This window comes from Bos indicus, chromosome 13 (assembly GCF_029378745.1).
Source record: "Bos indicus isolate NIAB-ARS_2022 breed Sahiwal x Tharparkar chromosome 13, NIAB-ARS_B.indTharparkar_mat_pri_1.0, whole genome shotgun sequence".
NCBI classification, from domain to species: Eukaryota; Metazoa; Chordata; class Mammalia; order Artiodactyla; family Bovidae; genus Bos; species Bos indicus.
This window is the reverse complement of record NC_091772.1, coordinates 71,079,179-71,097,461: the sequence shown is the minus strand read 5'-3', so window position 1 is coordinate 71,097,461 and position 18,283 is coordinate 71,079,179. Positions and strand designations below refer to the sequence as shown.

At 41.2% G+C, this 18,283-nt stretch overlaps 1 protein-coding gene across 12 annotated transcripts in view; it reads left to right on the top strand.

The window, feature by feature from the left end:
• Positions 1–18,283, top strand: part of PTPRT (protein tyrosine phosphatase receptor type T) — a 1,149,770-nt gene that overhangs the window by 743,155 nt on the left and 388,332 nt on the right. For all 12 annotated transcript variants that reach the window (XM_070801694.1, XM_070801706.1, XM_070801700.1 and 9 more), the window contains exon 9: positions 10,922–11,031. In XM_070801694.1, the coding sequence (XP_070657795.1) occupies positions 10,922–11,031 (110 nt within the window). The remainder of the gene's footprint in view (positions 1–10,921; positions 11,032–18,283) is intronic.

Below are 18,283 nucleotides of genomic sequence, written 5' to 3'. Positions count from 1 at the left end.
CAAAGTCATGATTATTAAAAAGTTAAGAGACTAATTACTTTTTGAGGGTGTGAAGTTGTTGATAAATTAATAAGATGTGTATTTGTTTTATATGCTTGTGTAGTGTTTCTATCACAGTAAAAAAAAAAGATAAAATGAAGGTAATTAAATATCCTTTTATATGAATAAATTTTGACATTTATGGGCTATGGAAACATTCCTGAGTTGAGTTGAGTCACTCAGTCATGTCCGACTCTTTGCGACCCCATTAATCCCAGCACACCAGGCCTCCCTGTCCATCACCAACTCCCAGAGTTCACTCAGACTCACGTCCATCGAGTCAGTGATGCCATCCAGCCATCTCATCCTCTGTCGTCCCCTTCTCCTCCTGCCCCCAATCCCTCCCAGCATCAGAGTCTTTTCCAATGAGTCAACTCTTCGCATGAGGTGGCCAAAGTACTGGAGTTTCAGCTTTAGCATCATTCCTTCTGAAGAACACCCAGGACTGATCTCCTTCAGAATGGACTGGTTGGATCTCCTTGCAGTCCAAGGACTCTCAAGAGTCTTCTCCAACACCACAGTTCAAAAGCATCAGTTCTTCGGTGCTCAGCTTTCTTTACAGTCCAACTCTCACATCCGTACATGACCACTGGAAAAACCATAGCCCTAACTAGACGGACCTTTGTTGGCAAAGTAACGTCTCTGCTTTTGAATACGCTATCTAGGTTGGTCATAACTTTCCTTCCAAGGAATAAGCGTCTTTTACTTTCATGGCTGCAGTCACCTTCTGCAGTGGTTTTGCAGCCCAAAACAGTGAAGTCTGACACTGTTTCCACTGTTTCCCCATCTATTTCCCATGAAGTGATGGAACCAGATGCCATGATCTTCGTTTTCTGAATGTTGAGCTTTAAGCCAACTTTTTCACTCTCCTCTTTCACTTTCATCAAGAGGCTTTTGAGTTCCTCTTGACTTTCTGCCATAAGGGTGGTGTCATCTGCATATCTGAAGTTATTGATATTTCTCCCAGCAGTCTTGATTCCAGCTTGTGTTTCTTCCAGCCCAGCATTTCTCATGATGTACTCTGCATATAAGTTAAATAAACAGGGTCACAATATACAGCCTTGACGTACTCCTTTTCCTATTTGGAACCAGTCTGTTGTTCCATGTCCAGTTCTAACTTGCTTCCTGACCTGCATATAGGTTTATCAAGAGGCAGGTCAGGTGGTCTGGTATTCCCATCTCTTTCAGAATTTTCCACAGCTTCTTGTGATCCACACAGTCAAAGGCTTTGGCATAGTCAATAAAGCAGAAATACATGTTTTTCTGGAACTCTCTTGCTTTTTCCATGATCCAGCGGATGTTGGCAATTTGATCTCTGGTTCCTCTGCCTTTTCGAAAACCAGCTTGAACATCTGGAAGTTCACGGTTCACGTATTGCTGAAGCTGGCTTGGAGAATTTTGAGCATTGCTTAACTAGCATGTGAGATGAGTACAATTGTGCGGTAGTTTGAGCATTCTTTGGCATTGCCTTTCTTTGGGATTGGAATGAAAACTGACCTTTTCCAGTCCTCTGGCCACTGCTGAGTTTTCCAAATGTGCTGGCATACTGAGTGCAGCACTTTCACAGCATCATCTTTCAGGATTTGAAATAGCTCAAAACTGGAATTCCATCACCTCCACTAGCTTTGTTCGTAGTGATGCTTTCTAAGGCCCACTTGACTTCACATTCCAGAATGTCTGGCTCTAGGTGAATGATCACAGCATTGTGGTTATCTGGGTCATGAAGATCTTTTTTGTACAATTTTTCTGTGTATTCCTGCCACCTCTTCTTAATATCTACTGCTTCTGTTAGGTCCATACCATTTCTGTCCTTTATCAAGGCCATCTTTGCATGAAATGTTCCCTTGGTATCTCTATTTATCTTGAAGAGATCTCTAGTCTTTCCCATTCTGTGGTTTTCCTCTATTTTTTTGCATTGATCGCTGAGGAAGGCTTTCTTATCTCTTCTTGCTGTTCTTTGGAACTCTGCATTCAGATGTTTATATCTTTCCTTTTCTCCTTTGCTTTTCACTTCTCTTCTTTTCACAGCTATTTGTAAGGCCTCCTTACAAAAAGACCTCAGACAGCCATTTTGTTTTTTTGCCTTTCTTTTCCATGGAGATGGTCTTGATCCCTGTCTCTTGTACAATGTCATGAACCTCCGTCCATAGTTCATCAGGCACTCTATCAGATCTAGGCCCTTAAGTCTATTTCTCACTTCCACTGTATAATCATAAGGGATTTGATTTAGGTCATACCTGAATGGTCTAGTGGTTTTCCCTACTTTCTTCAATTTAAGTCTGAATTTGGCAATAAGGAGTTCATGATCCGAGCCACAGTCAGCTCCTGGTCTTGTTTTTTCTGACTGTATAGAGCTTCTACATCTTTGGCTGCGAAGAATATAATCAATCTGATTTCGGTGTTGACCATCTGGTGATGTCCACGCGTAGAGTCTTCCCTTGTGTTGTTGGAAGAGGGTGTTTGTTATGACCAGTGCATTTTCTTGGCAAAACTCTATTAGTCTTTGCCCTGCTTCATTCCGTATTCCAAGGCCAAATTTGCCTGTTACTCCAGGTGTTTCTTGACTTCCTACTTTTGCATTCCAGTCCCCTATAATGAAAAGGACATCTTTTTTGGGTGTTAGTTCCAAAAGGTCTTGTAGGTCTTCATAGAACCGTTCAACTTCAGCTTCAGCATTACTGGTTGGGGAATAGACTTGGATTACTGTGATATTGAATGGTTTGCCTTGGAAATGAACAGAGATCATTCTGTCGTTTTTGAGATCGCATCCAAGTACTGCATTTCAGACTCTTGTTGACCATGATGGCTTCTCCATTTCTTCTGAGGAATTCCTGCCCACAGTAGTAGATATAGTGGTCATCTGAGTTAAATTCACCCATTCCAGTCCATTTTAGTTCGCTGATTCCTAGAATGTCGACGTTCACTCTTGCCATCTCCTGTTTGACCACTTTCAATTTGCCTTGATTTACATTCCTAGCAAAATATAAATGTAAAAACTTGACTAAGGGGGCAAATGTATATAATTCTACAACAAACAGAGAAATATAATCAGTATTTTAAACTTTTCCAACAAAAACACACCAGTTCTAGATTGTCCTGTTACTGAGTCCAAGCTCACTCTGCTTGCCACACAGCAGGCCAATGAATCCTAGAGACAAGGTGTTGAGGCAAGGAACGCGATTTTGGGGGGAATGCCGGCTGACTGAGAAGACCACAGACTAACATCTCAAAATGACCATCTTGTCAGGGTCTAGGTGCCAGGTTCTTTTATAGAGTCAAAGAGAGAGAAGCAATGAGGAACTAAAATCAAAGGCAGAATAGAGAGGGAAAGACAGTGAGGAACTAAAGTAAAAAGGATCTTCAGTCTAGCAAAACACCTCTAGGAAGGACCAGCCTTTGAGTGTTAATCTCTTTTTGTCGTAGCTATTCACAGGTGGGCAGGGTCAGATTATCTTTCTGTGATCGAACAAAGGCTCTTTAACTGTCAGGAAGAGGGGCAGGATCCTCTGAGGCAGGCCATTATGTATGATTGTAATAACAAAGGAAAGTAAGCCAAAGAGTTTCTAGTGTGGAGTTGGAAATGGCTTCTCCCTGCAACAGTCTTACAAGTGCCATCAGACAAATAAAGAAGGCACTGGTAACCACAGTCTTGCATCTAGACTTTCAGAGAGCAGAAGAAGGAACACTCCTCTCCTCCTGTTAGGATGCCAGTTTATCCGTAATAAAGACAGACAAGCTTATTTATGAGAAAAAGGACAATTAGATGCAAATACCCCAAACAAAATATTAGCAAACAATCCAGCACTGTATACAACTAGAGAAAATATGATTTATTTTGGGAAGTTAATATTGGTTCAACATTAGTAAATCCATTAATGCATTCACTACATTAATGAAGTAAGAGAGGATTGTTACTTCAATAGATAAAAGGAAAAAAGCTTCAGTTAAACTCAGCATGATTTAAGAAGAAAATATCCTTGTATTCAGGAGTAAAAAGACCTTCTTACTCTGATAAAGGGCAACTATAAGCCCCGTATTAATACAGACACCATGCCCAAGGATGAAATAATAAAATCATTTCCTTTAAAGTTGGAAAGCACACAGATGCTTATCAGTATCTCCATAAAATATTGTATTGGTAGCTTTGGTTGAAGACAAAGAGTTAAAAGACTGGATAAGAAGAAAACTGCCATTAACTGTAGATGCTATGGTTGTTTATATAGATAATCCAGTAAACTTACACATAGTTTATTAGAATTAAAAAGAGAATATAGCATATTTGATGAAGTCAACATTACAAAATAAATTGCATTTCTATTCACTGAACAAGTACATATTTTTAAGATACTATTTATACCAATAAAAATACATGATATTTAGAAATAAGCCATATAAAAAGACTTCAAGATATATAGTATTAATATATGTAAATATAAAAAGCGCTGAAGAAGACCTAAGTAAGAGAAATCCTATGTGTATGGATAGGAAAACCCAATTTTTAAAGACATATCAATACATCAATGATTTCCCAATAATTCAGGCAACTTCAATATAAAAATAAGACTTTTTTGGGGGGAGGGGTGGAATTTACAAGCTAGTCTTAAAATGTATATGCAGGAAGAAAAGCCAAAAATAGTAAGATAGTCCTGAACACAGTCTGCAGTGTCGCAGGCCTCGCTCTCCCAGAGGAGGGACCATCAGTATATGGGCAGTAAGCACCAACAGCTCTGTTGCTGTCTTTTTTCCAGCTTTGCTGAGGTATAATTGATAGATAAAATTGTATATGTTTGACATGTATAGCATGATGATTCGATACTGTATACATTGTGAAATTACCACCATCAAGTTACTAAGTCTGTTTTTCTTTCTCCCGTGTGAAAAAAAAAAAGAAACGCTGATAAATTTGACTACATCAGAATTAAGAAGTGATTTTTAGCCAAAGGTAATATACGTGGGTAGGGAGGACAAAAACTAAGAGAATATTTTTATAACATACACAGCCAATGAAAGGATCAATAAGAAGGATATATAAGGAAACTCTAAAAATCAATAAGAAGAATACAGTAATGGCTAGCAAACACTAAAAGATGGTCAGCCTCTTTAGAAAATAGACAAAAGCAAGTTAAATCTTAATCAACTGTCATTTCACACTTACCGTGTGGTGTAGAATATAAAAATCTGACAATACCTAGTGTTTGTAAGGATGTAAGGATACAGGAACTTTGAGAACTTTATTGGAGGAAATATACACTGCTGCCGCCCCTTGGGAAGACCACTTGGCATCACTCAGGAAAGCTGGAGACAGGTATTTCCCTTAGTCTGTCCATCCCGTTGCTAGATATACCTTAGTGATATCATGTATATTTTCAACAAAATGTTTTCATAGGAGCAATGTTGTAAGGTACCTTTATCAGGAAATAGTTTTAATGTCTGTCTACAGTGATAAATAAGAAATTTAGAAAATAAATAAGACTCTATTCATAAAATTTACATGAATGAAATACAGCTACCTGCATCAGTGTGAATGAATCTCAGAACAGTGTTGAGTGATGAAAGCAGATGATGTAATACAAACACTCAATTTTATGTATGTGAGAGAAACTGGGATAAGCTAAATGATATTTTATCTTGAGATAAATGTATATATTTATAACTCCAAAATAAAAATAAAGAATGAGTAACATACAATTTAGAATAATATGCATTTTTTATTGGAGTATAATTGTTCTACAATGTTGGGTTAGTTTCTGCTGTATAGCAAAATGAATCAGCCACATATATAAATGTAACCCCTTTTCCCTGGACTTCCTTCCCATTTAGGTCACCATGGAGCATTGAGTAGAGTTCCCTGTGCTACACAGTCGGTTCTCAGTAGTTATCTGTGTTATGCATAGTAGGGTATGTGTGTGAATCCCAGTCTCCCGGTCCATCCCACCTTGCCCTCCCCGCCTTGATAGCCATGCATCCATTCTCTACATCTGTGTCTCTGTTTCTGCTTCACAAATACATTCATCTGTACCATTTTTCTATATTCCATATTTATGCAGTAATATATGATACTTGTTTTTCTGACTTAGTCACTCTGTATGACACTCTCTAGGTCCATCCATGTCTCTGCAAATGGCACAGTTTTATTCATTTTACCTGCTGGGTAATACTCCACTGTATGTACCAGTGCACTGGTTTTTGGTGGGGAAGAGAGGAGCCGAGTGTGAGGTACATAGGATGCCTCCATGATACAGTGATGTTTTATTTCTTATAGTGGATAGTAGGTGCATGTGTGGTCATGTCATAATTATTATTTAAAAATCCATTTGTTATATATAATGTTTCTATATGTTTCATAAGAAAAATTTCTTAATTTAATACAAAAATAATATGAGCAAAAGTAACAAAATCCTAGGAATGTAGTTTATAAGAAATGAAAAAAACATAACTTTTAACTGAGAGACATAAAAAGAAACATTAATAAATGTGGATTAATACAACATTACTAATAGAAGGACTTGTTATTAAACAGTATCCTTTGTCCCCCAGGGAAGTGAAGAGTGCAACTGAAATTAAAATTCTGATGGAACATTTTGAAGTTTTGTAAAATTATTCCAGTATTCCTTCAGAAGAATACACAAGTAGTGATAGTCCAGAAAACTTTGCAAAAGAATGATGGTATTTGGAAAGGACCTGTTCTACTGAATATTAAAATATGTTATATCAGCACAGCAGAGAGATACTGTCGGAATAGAAGCTATGACTCAATGAAATAGAAGAGAAAGCCAACAACATATGCTGGAATATAAAATAATTTAATGTGGTAATAAAACGGCATTTTAAATCACTGGGGAAAGTTTTGACTGGTCAATTTATTGTCCTAAGAATATTGTCAGGAACTCTAGTTAGATTTCCACTTTGTACAATGCATAAAGTTGATCCCAGATGGATTAAAATGTTAGATTTAAGAAGAAAAAGATGGGAATAAAGCATGAAACAGAAAGAAGAAAACACAGATGACTGTTCATCTGGGTTGAGAAGGAAAATTTGCTCTGAGCTGGTATGGAAGGAAAAGCCCAGATGGGGGTCCCAGCTTGATGTTCCCCCTCAGAATCTGCAGCCCATAGACCTTGCCTTTCCTTAGAGCGTAGCACAGGCACCTCTCCATTCAGCATTCTCTTCACCTTTAAAACTTCTCCCAATTACTGACGAAGCTCCTCCTCCAGGACACCTTTGATAAATAATTCCTCTCTCTCTTCTCAAGAAAGCAAGAGTCATTCAAACACCTCAACCCCCTTCTCCAAAGCATCTGTGCATTTTCTTCCTCTTCTCTTGTCTCAGAGAGGGAAGGATGCTCTCTTCCCACCCACCCCTGCCCCAGCATTTTCAGGACCCTACTAACATCAGTTATTTCCTCTCTCTTTCCCATCCTTCTACTTCTTACATCAATTTCAGATTTTTCCTAGTTACCTTGAATCATGCCATAACTTCTCCCGTCTTTGGGAGGAGCAGTACTTTGGTTGCATGTCTCATTTCTGTTCCATCTTGCATTCCCTCACCTTCATAGCAAAAGTAATTACTTGTCTCAACACAGTCCCTCAACTTCCACTCTCTTCTCCACCCGCTAAACGATGACTTGACGCCGATGTTCTTAAGTTACTCCTGGTCAGCTCACAAATAACTTTGAAGACACTACGTCCAATGAGCAAATGTAAGGTTGCTTCTCACTCAGCAGCCACACCTGTCACAGTAACTTCTTGAGCCTCCCATGGCTGCTTCAGTGACAACCCACTTTGTTGGTTTTTTGTTGCCTCTATGAATACAGCTTCCCTGTTTTTAAACTTCTTTGTTTTTCTCCTTGAGGTTGGAGTTGCTTTTTGTCTTAGTCTTATACTTGCTACTTTTGTTCTCTTCTGCTACAAGATCTATTCCCTGCCCCTGGTTTCAGTGTCTAAATATTGCTACTCACCCCCTGCCCTGCTGGTCCTCAGCATTGCTCCACATACTTGTCCAGTGAATTATGACAGAACTGAGCTTGCCAGCTTCCTTGCCAGCTAGGCGTCCTCTAAGGTTTCTTCTTATGACAACCCCCTGATCCATCCTGCTTGTGTAGAACAGAAGAGCTGGGGTCTTTCTTGATACATCTCTTCCCTCCATCACTACCAAATCATACATGCTTAGGCCCCCCCTCCCCTAAATTTCGGACACACTTGTATTCTCCTTTATACAACCATCACCATGGTCCAAGATACCATCTTTTCTCCCCAAGGTGATTTTTTTCCTTCCACTTTTCCCCTACAAAGCCATCCACCACACTCTTAACATCCACCCTCCCCAAGCTTGTCCTAATAGCTTCTTCTTACCTATAGACCCTAACTTACTTTCCATGTATTATCCTGACTAAATAATATGCCAGACTAGATTTTCTCTACTGATTATAATTCTTCCAACACCTTGTGTGTTTACCTTAAAATCCTAATAATGACTTTGAAAAACTAATTATGAGTGCAATTATTTATTTAATGTAGTTTCCCTTTGCAGAATACAAGCTTTATCAAGGATTTAAGGATGTCTTTCTTTGTTATTGGTATATCTGTAATGCCTATCACCAAGTCCCTTGGTCATATTAGGTATTGAATAACTATCTGTAGAAAGGATAACTGGATAAGGAAAAGCAATAAGAGATCTGAATATTTAGAAGCTTCTACATACCTAAAAGATTTATAAAGCAAATGAAGAACTGACCAAAATTATTGTAACCTATGTAAAAAAGCCTAAGTCCCTAAAAACAGATTATAAGTCATAAGACAATGATAAACAGAAATGAAGAGCCATGCAGGAAAGTGAGCACAGGGCGTAGAGAGCATGTTCATGAAAGAATCAATGCAAAAAGCCAATTAACCAGAAAAACAAATCTGCATTCTCTGGTATTCTAAAAAAGATATGCATGCATACACTTAATCTTTTAAACAGTCATTGTTGGCATGGATTAGGAATCGACATATTCTTCTCTTTGGGGAACCCAGAATGGTGCAAACTTTCTGGAAGGCGATCTGGTAATATGTGTCAAAAGCGTTAAAGATAAAATAATCCATCTGTTTTGACCCAATAAATTAATTTCCAAGAATTTATCTAAGGGACATCAGCAGAGTTGCATGCAAATACTTATTTGTAAGAATACTTATTATAATGTTACTTATAAAGAATTCAAACCAACTTTAATGCCCAATAATGAAGGACTGGTGACTAAAATGGGGCATATCCTGTTCTAAGAAGCCATTAAAACGCATGGCCCCAAAGAGAATTTAAGGATTTTTTTTTAATATAAATTTATTTAATTGGAGGCTCATTACTTTACAATATTGTATTGGTTTTGCCGTACATTAACATGAATCCGCCATAGGATTTTTTTTTTAACTGTAATTTGCTTAGCTATAAAAGAAGGTCATAACACAATATGCAAGGTAGGAGTTTAATTTTTAAAAATAAAATATGTATATGCAGAGACATAAAATTACTAGAAAAAATATCTAGAGTTACAGGGATTAGAATGATTTTGTTCTTTTTTAAAAACCTTTTTTGTAGATTCTTAATATTCAACAAATTCTGTGTATCACGTCTGTAATGAGAAAAACTAAATATATTTTAATTTAACAATAGGGAACTGATTGCAACATATGGCCGTGGCTATATCTAGAGAGGCATAGCATGATGATTAAGAGTATATGCTTTGAAGCTCACAGACAGGTGTTCAGTTCCCTCTTTACAACTTAAGAGCTGTATGACCTTGAGCAAGTTATTTAATTCTCTCAGCCTCAGTTCCCTTATCAGCACAAAGGAGATGATATACACTGGGCAGAGCTGTTCTGTGGCTTAAATGAAATAAGGTATGTAAAAGTTTGATCAAAGAGTAAGTGCTTAGTAAAAAAGAATACTTGCTTTTATAATGCCAAAATATAAATAGATTCCATAATGATTTACATGAATTCATGATGCTCTAGGGAGTTATAACAGCAGGTTTGGGGAATCATTATTTTATGGTTCAGCATCTTCCAGGCTGTCATAATGGTGGAATTCAGCAGGAGGATGCTGGCAGGAAGACTTTTCTGGGTACAGAAACTGCCCAGGAAAGGTTTTGATTTAGGGCAAAATGCTGGCAAAGGTCATTGACTCACCTATGAGTCCAGCCAGCAAATGGTTATCATGCGTCTACCATGTGGCAGGTGTCGGAGACTCAGAAGGGAGACAAATAAGCTGCATTCCTGGAGCCTTCTAATTAGATAGCGGTTTCAAGGCACATGGTTCCTGGTGGATTCAGGGATAGGAAACTATGGAAGCGCTTCCTGCAGTTGGAGAAACCTTGACAGGTTTAGAAAAATGATAGTGAAGTTCACGTTGCACTCCTCAAATACCAGTCCTAAGCCAGGAATCTCATTCTGGGATCCCACCTGTCCTAAGCCAGCAATCTCATTCCGGGATCCCACCTGTTGGCTGGTCTGGGGCCTACAGCTGTCCTCTTAATCCTGGTCAGCTTTAGTTCCAGGATAGACTTGCTCAGAGTCTGCAGATGAAAAGCCATTGGCCTTACAGGAAAACAGAAAGCCATGGCCCATGCGTCAGCTCTAACCTTTGCCTGTTTCTGAAAATGAAGGGGATTTTTTTTTTTTTTTTGGCACACAGATATGCCCACTTGTTTATGGATTATATGTGGCTGTTTTTGTGTTACAAGTACCAAAATGAGTAATTTCAATAGGGACTGTATGACCCACCAAGCCTGCAGTTATTTATGATCTGATCCTACAGAGTGATTTTGCTGACCCCCATTCTAGGTCATTGAGGCTGGGGAGATGAGATGAAGGGTGACATCAGGTTCCTGACCTGTTTCCTCCTGTAGTTCCAGGAGCTGTTCCTCTCGAATCCATCCAAGGGGGGCCCTTTGAGGAGAAGATCTACATCCAGTGGAAACCTCCCAATGAGACCAATGGGGTCATCACACTCTATGAGGTAAGGAGGCCACTTTGGCTGTATCACTTGGTTTTATTCAGTTTACTTCAGCCTGGAGTTGGCAGATAATACTGCACGTAGAAGCTCCATCAAAGGCACAAAGGCGAGTGAGACACAGTGAATTAATACAGAAGGTTTCTGATAGTGCAGTGGGAGCCAAACACAGGACATCAACTGAGCTGTCTTGATAGCCCCGATGACAAAGACAATTGGGTGTATCATGCATGGATGGGATTATTCATCTCTTTAGCAAAGGAGTCAAGACCCAAGGAGTCAGATTGTCCTGGCACAGCCAAGCAGAGCCAGGCCTGGCAAACTGTCCTCTGGAAAGTCGTAACAGTCACATGATGCTCATGGTACCTATCAGTCCCTAGGCTTCTGAAAGGATCCCAATGTCATTCTCTAGCTAGGAGTACAACATTCTTGAGCTTTAACGTTGCTTTGTGGCCAAGGTATATTGTATTGCCACCTAGGTGATAGTGTTGAAAGCCCTTCTCCCAGGATTAGCAAGGCCTTCTACCAGAGACAGAATAGAATGTTCTTGGACAAGACAAAATGCAGCCTCCCTGAAAACTTTCAAAATTAGAACAAATGTTAGAAGCTCATTGCAGAGCAAAAGCAAATAAACAGTAAAACTCCAGTAAGGCTGATTTAGCAAAATGATAATAGTAGGATATGGGCAGGATTGACTCTCTTCCCACCCCTTATATTCTGAGATACCATGAGACTGTGATTCAGGTACAGTAGAAACACACAGCATTGCAGATGGAAGGGCATGAAAGCTGAAGCTGGAAGGATGGAGTCTGCTGCCCTAGTAGCTCTACCTCAGTCTCAAGGGACCCTTGGCAGGTTCTTCCTCTCTTTAAGCCTCAGTTTGCTTATCTGTAAGATTGGAGGGTGGGGGAGCAGTGTTAACTGTTGCTTCAGGGTTTCTCTAAGGAGTCTGAGGGGGGAAAGGTGATAAGCATCCCAGGCTGAAATGCACAATAGGCTCATGGAGGGACTAAAGATTCTGGGTGCTCATACAGAAGGGTACACCTGTTGAGAGTGAGCCTCAGGAAGCATATCCCTGCCATAAGGGCAGATGAGCTCTGGGGAGGAAAGTCAAAGAGTGTTGATGAGGGAGAAATATTCAGGGTGAATCTGATGGACACAGAAATTATCTGGAGAGACCCGGACAGACCTAAGAGCTCTCTGAAGGAGGAGAAAGCTGTCAGTCATGTACAGGGTGCTGGAGAAAGCGCCCTGAGGACACACCTTACTCCACTCCATCCAGTGTTTCTCAGAAGCAGAGCTCTCTAACATCTCCGTCTTGGACCATGGGGTTGGGAGAAGCATCCTTCCTGGGGATGGTGCTGAATGAGAGGGGGTATTCATACTGATGGACCTCGCCTGGGACGCATTCACGACCGTGTCAGGGAAGAGGGCGACTGGACAGTCAACTGAAACGAAGCCCAGTCATTTAAAAGCTGCACAGTGTTCTTTGTAAAGCACAGGCCGCACACTCACATACACATAGATGAGCTAGAGATCGACCACCTGCTCTTTGTAAAGCAAAGAAACGACCCAGGACTTAGAGAGATAAGGTGCTTGCTGCTGCTGCTGCTGCTGCTGCTAAGTCGCTTCAGTCATGTCCAACTCTGTGCGACCCCATAGACGGCAGCCCACCAGGCTTCCCGTCCCTGGGATTCTCCAGGCAAGAACACTGGAGTGGGTTGCCATGTCCTTCGCCAGTGCATGAAAATGAAAAGTGAAAGTGAAGTCACTCAGTCATGTCCAACTCCTAGCGACCCCATGGACTGCAGCCTACCAGGCTTCTCCATCCATGGGATTTTCCAGGCAAGAGTACTGGAGTTGCTGGTGTTATATAAATGGCTCTCGGTGGCAGATGTTGAAGACTTTTGGAATTTATAGGCCAGTAAAACCTCAAATGTTGTGGGGGAACCAACAGAGTATTTTACCATGTTTTATTAACATCATTTTACAAAAGACAATTACAAAAATATAGAAAGTACATAATCTCAGAATAAAAGGCAGTCCTTTAAATTGAATAAATTTAACTTTATGGGCAACTCATTATGATCACCTTAGTTTTTTTCTCATTTTGCCTTGAATTGAGGACACTTCTGGCATTAAAAGATCCTGGTTCTTGTACCTACCTGCAATTGGAAACACTGGTTGAGGCTATGCTGCAGGTAGAGGCATATCCCTATACAGATTTTTTTTCCTCAGGAGCAATATCCCTCTCGCTCTCATCAGATTATGCACTGGGCTTGGTTACGAAACTCTTGATGATAATTCCACAATAAGAAGAAATAGATGGAGAGAGAACAAAAGAGCAAACGTAACTGTGAGTTAGACACTGTTTGAGCAGTAAATCCCCTGAAGGTATTACTCAAGTCAGGTTAGGCTGCTCGCTGCTCCACAGCCCGTACTCAAGAGAAAAAACTTGAAAAGAGTTTTCAAGACTCTGGAAAAAAAAAGTCTTTCAAGAGTCTTTGGTTGGAAAGAGAAGGTTGGTTTACTCAGGAGGCTGGTAAACTGGGGGAGAAGGCAGACTCGTGTCCAAAAGCCACTTCCCCCTGCAAATTAGGGGGAAAGAGCTCTTAAAGGGGAGTTTCAGGAGTGTATAGGCGGAAAGAGGAAATTATGTACAGAAAAACACAGTGATCTCTGATAATCATCTTAGAATTGGTCATGTTGGTCAAGGGGTGGTCTGATTGGCATACTGATTTTTTTTTTCCAATTCTATTCATTCATCTATTGAGCTGTGCTGGGTCTTAGTTGCAGCATGTGGAATCTAGTTCCTTGACCAGTGATCAAACCTGGGCCCTGCCGGGAGGACAGAGTCTTAGCCCCTGGCCAAGGAAGTCCCCATGTTAATTGTTTTAAGGACAGTTCATCTTCAGTTCTAGGGTCAGTTTGTTCCCATTTCCTCGAGGCCAGTTCTTGGACGTGTGTCAGGCGGATCAGCTTATGTCATGACTGCAATCTGGTCATCAAATATTAAGTCAACTTCTTCTACCTGGTGAGGGTTTCGGTATCTGAATAATAGTTCAAAGAATGTAGGTCAGAATACTATCTGTTGGCTCTTTGCTTAATGGCTAAACTCTTATTACTTTGCCTTAGTTGACTGCATTCCTTTGTTTCTGCATTTCCTCACTTATTTGATTAAATTTATTCTTTGGCTACAGTTTTTCTACAGACATGAGCCAGGCAGAGAATATGGGGGGTGTCCAGTCTTGGGAAGGCCCCATAGGGTCCTGCTCTGTTACGGAAGTGAGGACTCGTGTATCGTACACGGTCAGGAGCTGTAGCACAAAGGTGCCCCCGGGTGAGAACAGCACTGCCTTCTTTGCACTTCTCCGTGAACCCAGTGCCTTGTGAATGTTCAAAGCCCAGTTGCTGAGATGTTGGCATTCCTATGAGGGTGCTCTACTAGAAACAGCTGTTGTAAGAAAACTTCATGTAATTTCTTGGCTGCTCCTTGGGCTGTAATAGAGAACCAGAGCTGCCACTGTCTGACTTGTTTGAGCATTTAAGGTTACCTTGTGGGAATATGCCAAAGTTCTTGGATGATGATCTGAAGGGACCTAAGGGATGACGACCTGAAGGGAGGACATGGGCTAGGCCTTGTATTTTGACCATGAACATGGCTGAGACCATGTGTGTCACAAGCCAGTGAAGCCTCAGAAGGTAAGAATGTTGACTTTGGAGGTCAGGCAGCCTAGATGTAAATCCCAGCTCTGCCACTTCCCTTGCTGTGTAAACTTGGGTACGTTAAGTAACTGCTAATTTATACTGCTTAATAAACACAAATATATGTTTAGTACTGTGTTTGGCATTTAGAAATAGCACTGATAAATGTTAACTCTTAACAGTACGTAAAAATGAGGCAGTGGAGCCTTGGAGAGGTGAAATGTAAAGACCAAGGAATACAACCCTTGGGTCCTGAATTCAAGTGCGAATGTCTTGCCTCTTTCTCAGTGTGATCCATGGACCGGCAGCGTTGGCTCTACCTGGAACCTGGTTAGAAAAACAGCATCTTAGATTGTGCCAGACTTCCTGAATCAGAGTTTTCATTTTAACAAGATCCCTGGGTGATTCGTAGGGGCATTAAAAAAGTTTGAGAAGCACTGCTGTAGATTTCACTGTTCTTTAGAAAGTTTCAGGACTTCCTTGGTGGTACAATGGATAAGAATCCGCCTGCCAATGCAAGGGACATGGGTTTTATCCCTGGTTCAGTAGGATTCCACGTGCCACGGAGTAGCTAAGCTTGTGTGACACAACTACTGAGCCTGTGTGCGGCAACTGCTGAAGTCCACGCGCCTAGAGTCCCTTCTACACAACAGGAGAAGCCGCCATGATGAGAAGCCTGCATCCCTCCATGAAGAGTAGCCCCCATTCGCCGGAACTGGAACTAGAGAACACCTGCACATGGCAGCGAAGACCGAGTGCAGCCAAATAGATAAATAAAGTTTCAGCAACTGATAAGAGCGTATGTCCTTCTGAGCAGAAAGATGGGACGTCTCCTCCTCTCAGCTCAACCCAGTCCTGCCTCAGACAGTAAGCAGGAGACCTCCATGGGAAATAGATGGGGAAACAGTGGAAACAGTGTCAGACTTTATTTTTCTGGGCTCCAAAATCACTGCAGATGGTGACTGCAGCCATGAAATTAAAAGACGCTTACTCCTTGGAAGGAAAGTTATGACCAACCTAGATAGCATTTTCAGAAGCAGAGACATTACTTTGTCAACAAAGGTCCGTCTAATCAAGGCTATGGTTTTTCCTGTGGTCATGTATGGATGTGAGAGTTGGACTGTGAAGAAAGCTGAGTGCCGAAGAATTGATGCTTTTGAACTGTGGTGTTGGAGAAGACTCTTGAGAGTCCCTTGGACTGCAAGGAGATCCAACCAGTCCATTCTGAAGGAGATCAGCCCTGGGATTTCTTTGGAAGGAATGATGCTAAAGCTGAAACTCCAGTACTTTGGCTACCTCATGTGAAGAGTTGACTCATTGAAAAAGACTCTGATGCTGGGAGGGATTGGGGGCAGGAGGAAAAGGGGACAACAGAGGATGAGATGGCTGGATGGCATCACTGACTCGATGGACGTGAGTCTGAGTGAACTCCGGGAGTTGGTGATGGACAGGGAGGCCTGGTGTGCTGCGATTCATGGGGTCGCAAAGAGTCGGACACAACTGAGCGACTGAACTGAACTGAACTGAACTTGTTTTTAAAGACATTTATAAAAGAATACGTGTTTATGAGGCAATTTCCAAATTTAATTAGATGAAACCAATTTGATTTTTTTAAATGAGGTTCTGGTTGTAATTTCTAGAGAGAAATCCATAAATTACAAATCACCCTCTCCTGTTCTCAAAAAGTTTATTTTGTGGCAAAGAAAAATCAGATGACACAAGTGGAAGAGAAATCCAGGACTGTCAGTGCCTTCCTGTGTACAGCCTTGGACTCCAAAAGGCAAAAGCCAAACAAATGAGGGAGTGAAGAAGAGTTGTGACTTTGAAAATAGTGTAAAAATTGTTAATTGCAGCAGGTCTAACTAGTATGTCATATGTTAAGATTAAATTCCCTTTCCCATGGGTCCATACCACTTCCTGAACCACTTTTCCCTTCCCCCAGGGGGAAAAAAAAAAGGGCTTCCCAGGTGGCCCTAGTGGTAAAGGATCCACCTGCCAATGCTGCAGTACTCAAGAGACGCAAGTGCGATCCCTGGGTTGAAAGATCCCCTGGAGAAGGAAATGGCAGCCCACTGCAGTATTCTTGCCTGGAGAATCCTATGGACAGAGGAGCCTGGCAGGCTACAGTATGGACATGACGGAGCGACTGAGCACACGCATGAGCAAGTCTTGGTACATCCTTGGACAGTTCTGCCTTCCAGAATCAGAATGGCTTTGATTATGTCTCATCTGTTCTCTGGGCTTCAGTCCCCTCTTTGTAACATGAAGGTGTCAGACTGTTCTAGGGTAAAAGTCAAGAGAAAAATAAATCTACATCAGACCCACAGAACCAAAGTTTTTTTTTTTCTTTATTTTTTTTCCCTTTTTTTTAAATTTTTTTATTTTTTAAACTTTACATAATTGTATTAGTTTTGCCAAATATCAAAAGAACCAAAGTTTTATACCTCATTTTATATTTGTTCCACTCTTCAAACTGTGCCTGTGGCCAGAGATTCAAAGCCAAAACAGTCATGAGGCTCACTTGAAGGACAATAGCCAGTGTGCAAAGGCCCTGTGGTAGAATGACGGGCTTGTTTGAGAAAAGGAAGGAGGTCAGAGTGACTGAAACCTCGTGAGCAGGGTGGACAATGATGAGGCCATGTGGGGAGGGGCTGGGCAGGGTCAGATGATACAGGGTTTCTAGAGTCTGCGCTTTCTCCTGAGAGGAGCAGAACGCCAGAGGAGGATTTTTAAGCAGAGAAATGAAGGAATCAGATTTACATTCCTAAAATACCACCTGGCTGTTGTGTGAATAATGGCCCTGGGCACATAAGCATCTCAGGAACACCTGGAAAATCTGCCAGGAGGCAAGGATATTGAACTCATGTATGATACTGCAGTGTTGTTGTCTGGGAAATTGCATGCTGGGCGGGCTACTGTCCATGGGGTTACAAAAGAGACATGACTTAGTGACTCAGCCAAAACAATAGATATTGCAATAAGGGCTCAACTATTTATTGGAAGACCCGGCATCCAGGTGGAAGAGGAAAAACTGTCACATCTGCTTCTTCCTTGCTGCCTCTTTGTGGGCTTGGATGGCTTCCTTTAAGGCAGTGAAGATAAAATAAGGAGTTCTTATCTTGAAGAGCTCCATGGAGCCCAGACTGTTCGATTCTGGCCTCTAGCCCTAAGGGCTGGGAGCTGAAACTGAAGCTCCAATACTTTGGCCACCTGGTGTGAAGAGCTGACTCATTTGAAAAGACCCTGATGCTGGAAAAGATTGAGGGCAGGAGGAGAAGGGGACGACAGAAGATGAAATAGCTGGATGGCATCACTGACTCAATGGACATGAGTTTGAGCAAGCTCCAGGAGGTGGTGAAGGACAGAGAAGCATGGTGCGCTGCAGTCCATGGGGTCACAAAGAGTTGGACAGGACTGAGCGACTGAAAAATAATAGTAATCCCTTGGAAGGAAAGTTATGACCAACCTAGATAGCATATTCAAAAGCAGAGACATTACTTTGCCAACAAAGGTCCGTCTAGTCAAGGCTATGGTTTTTCCTGTGGTCATGTAT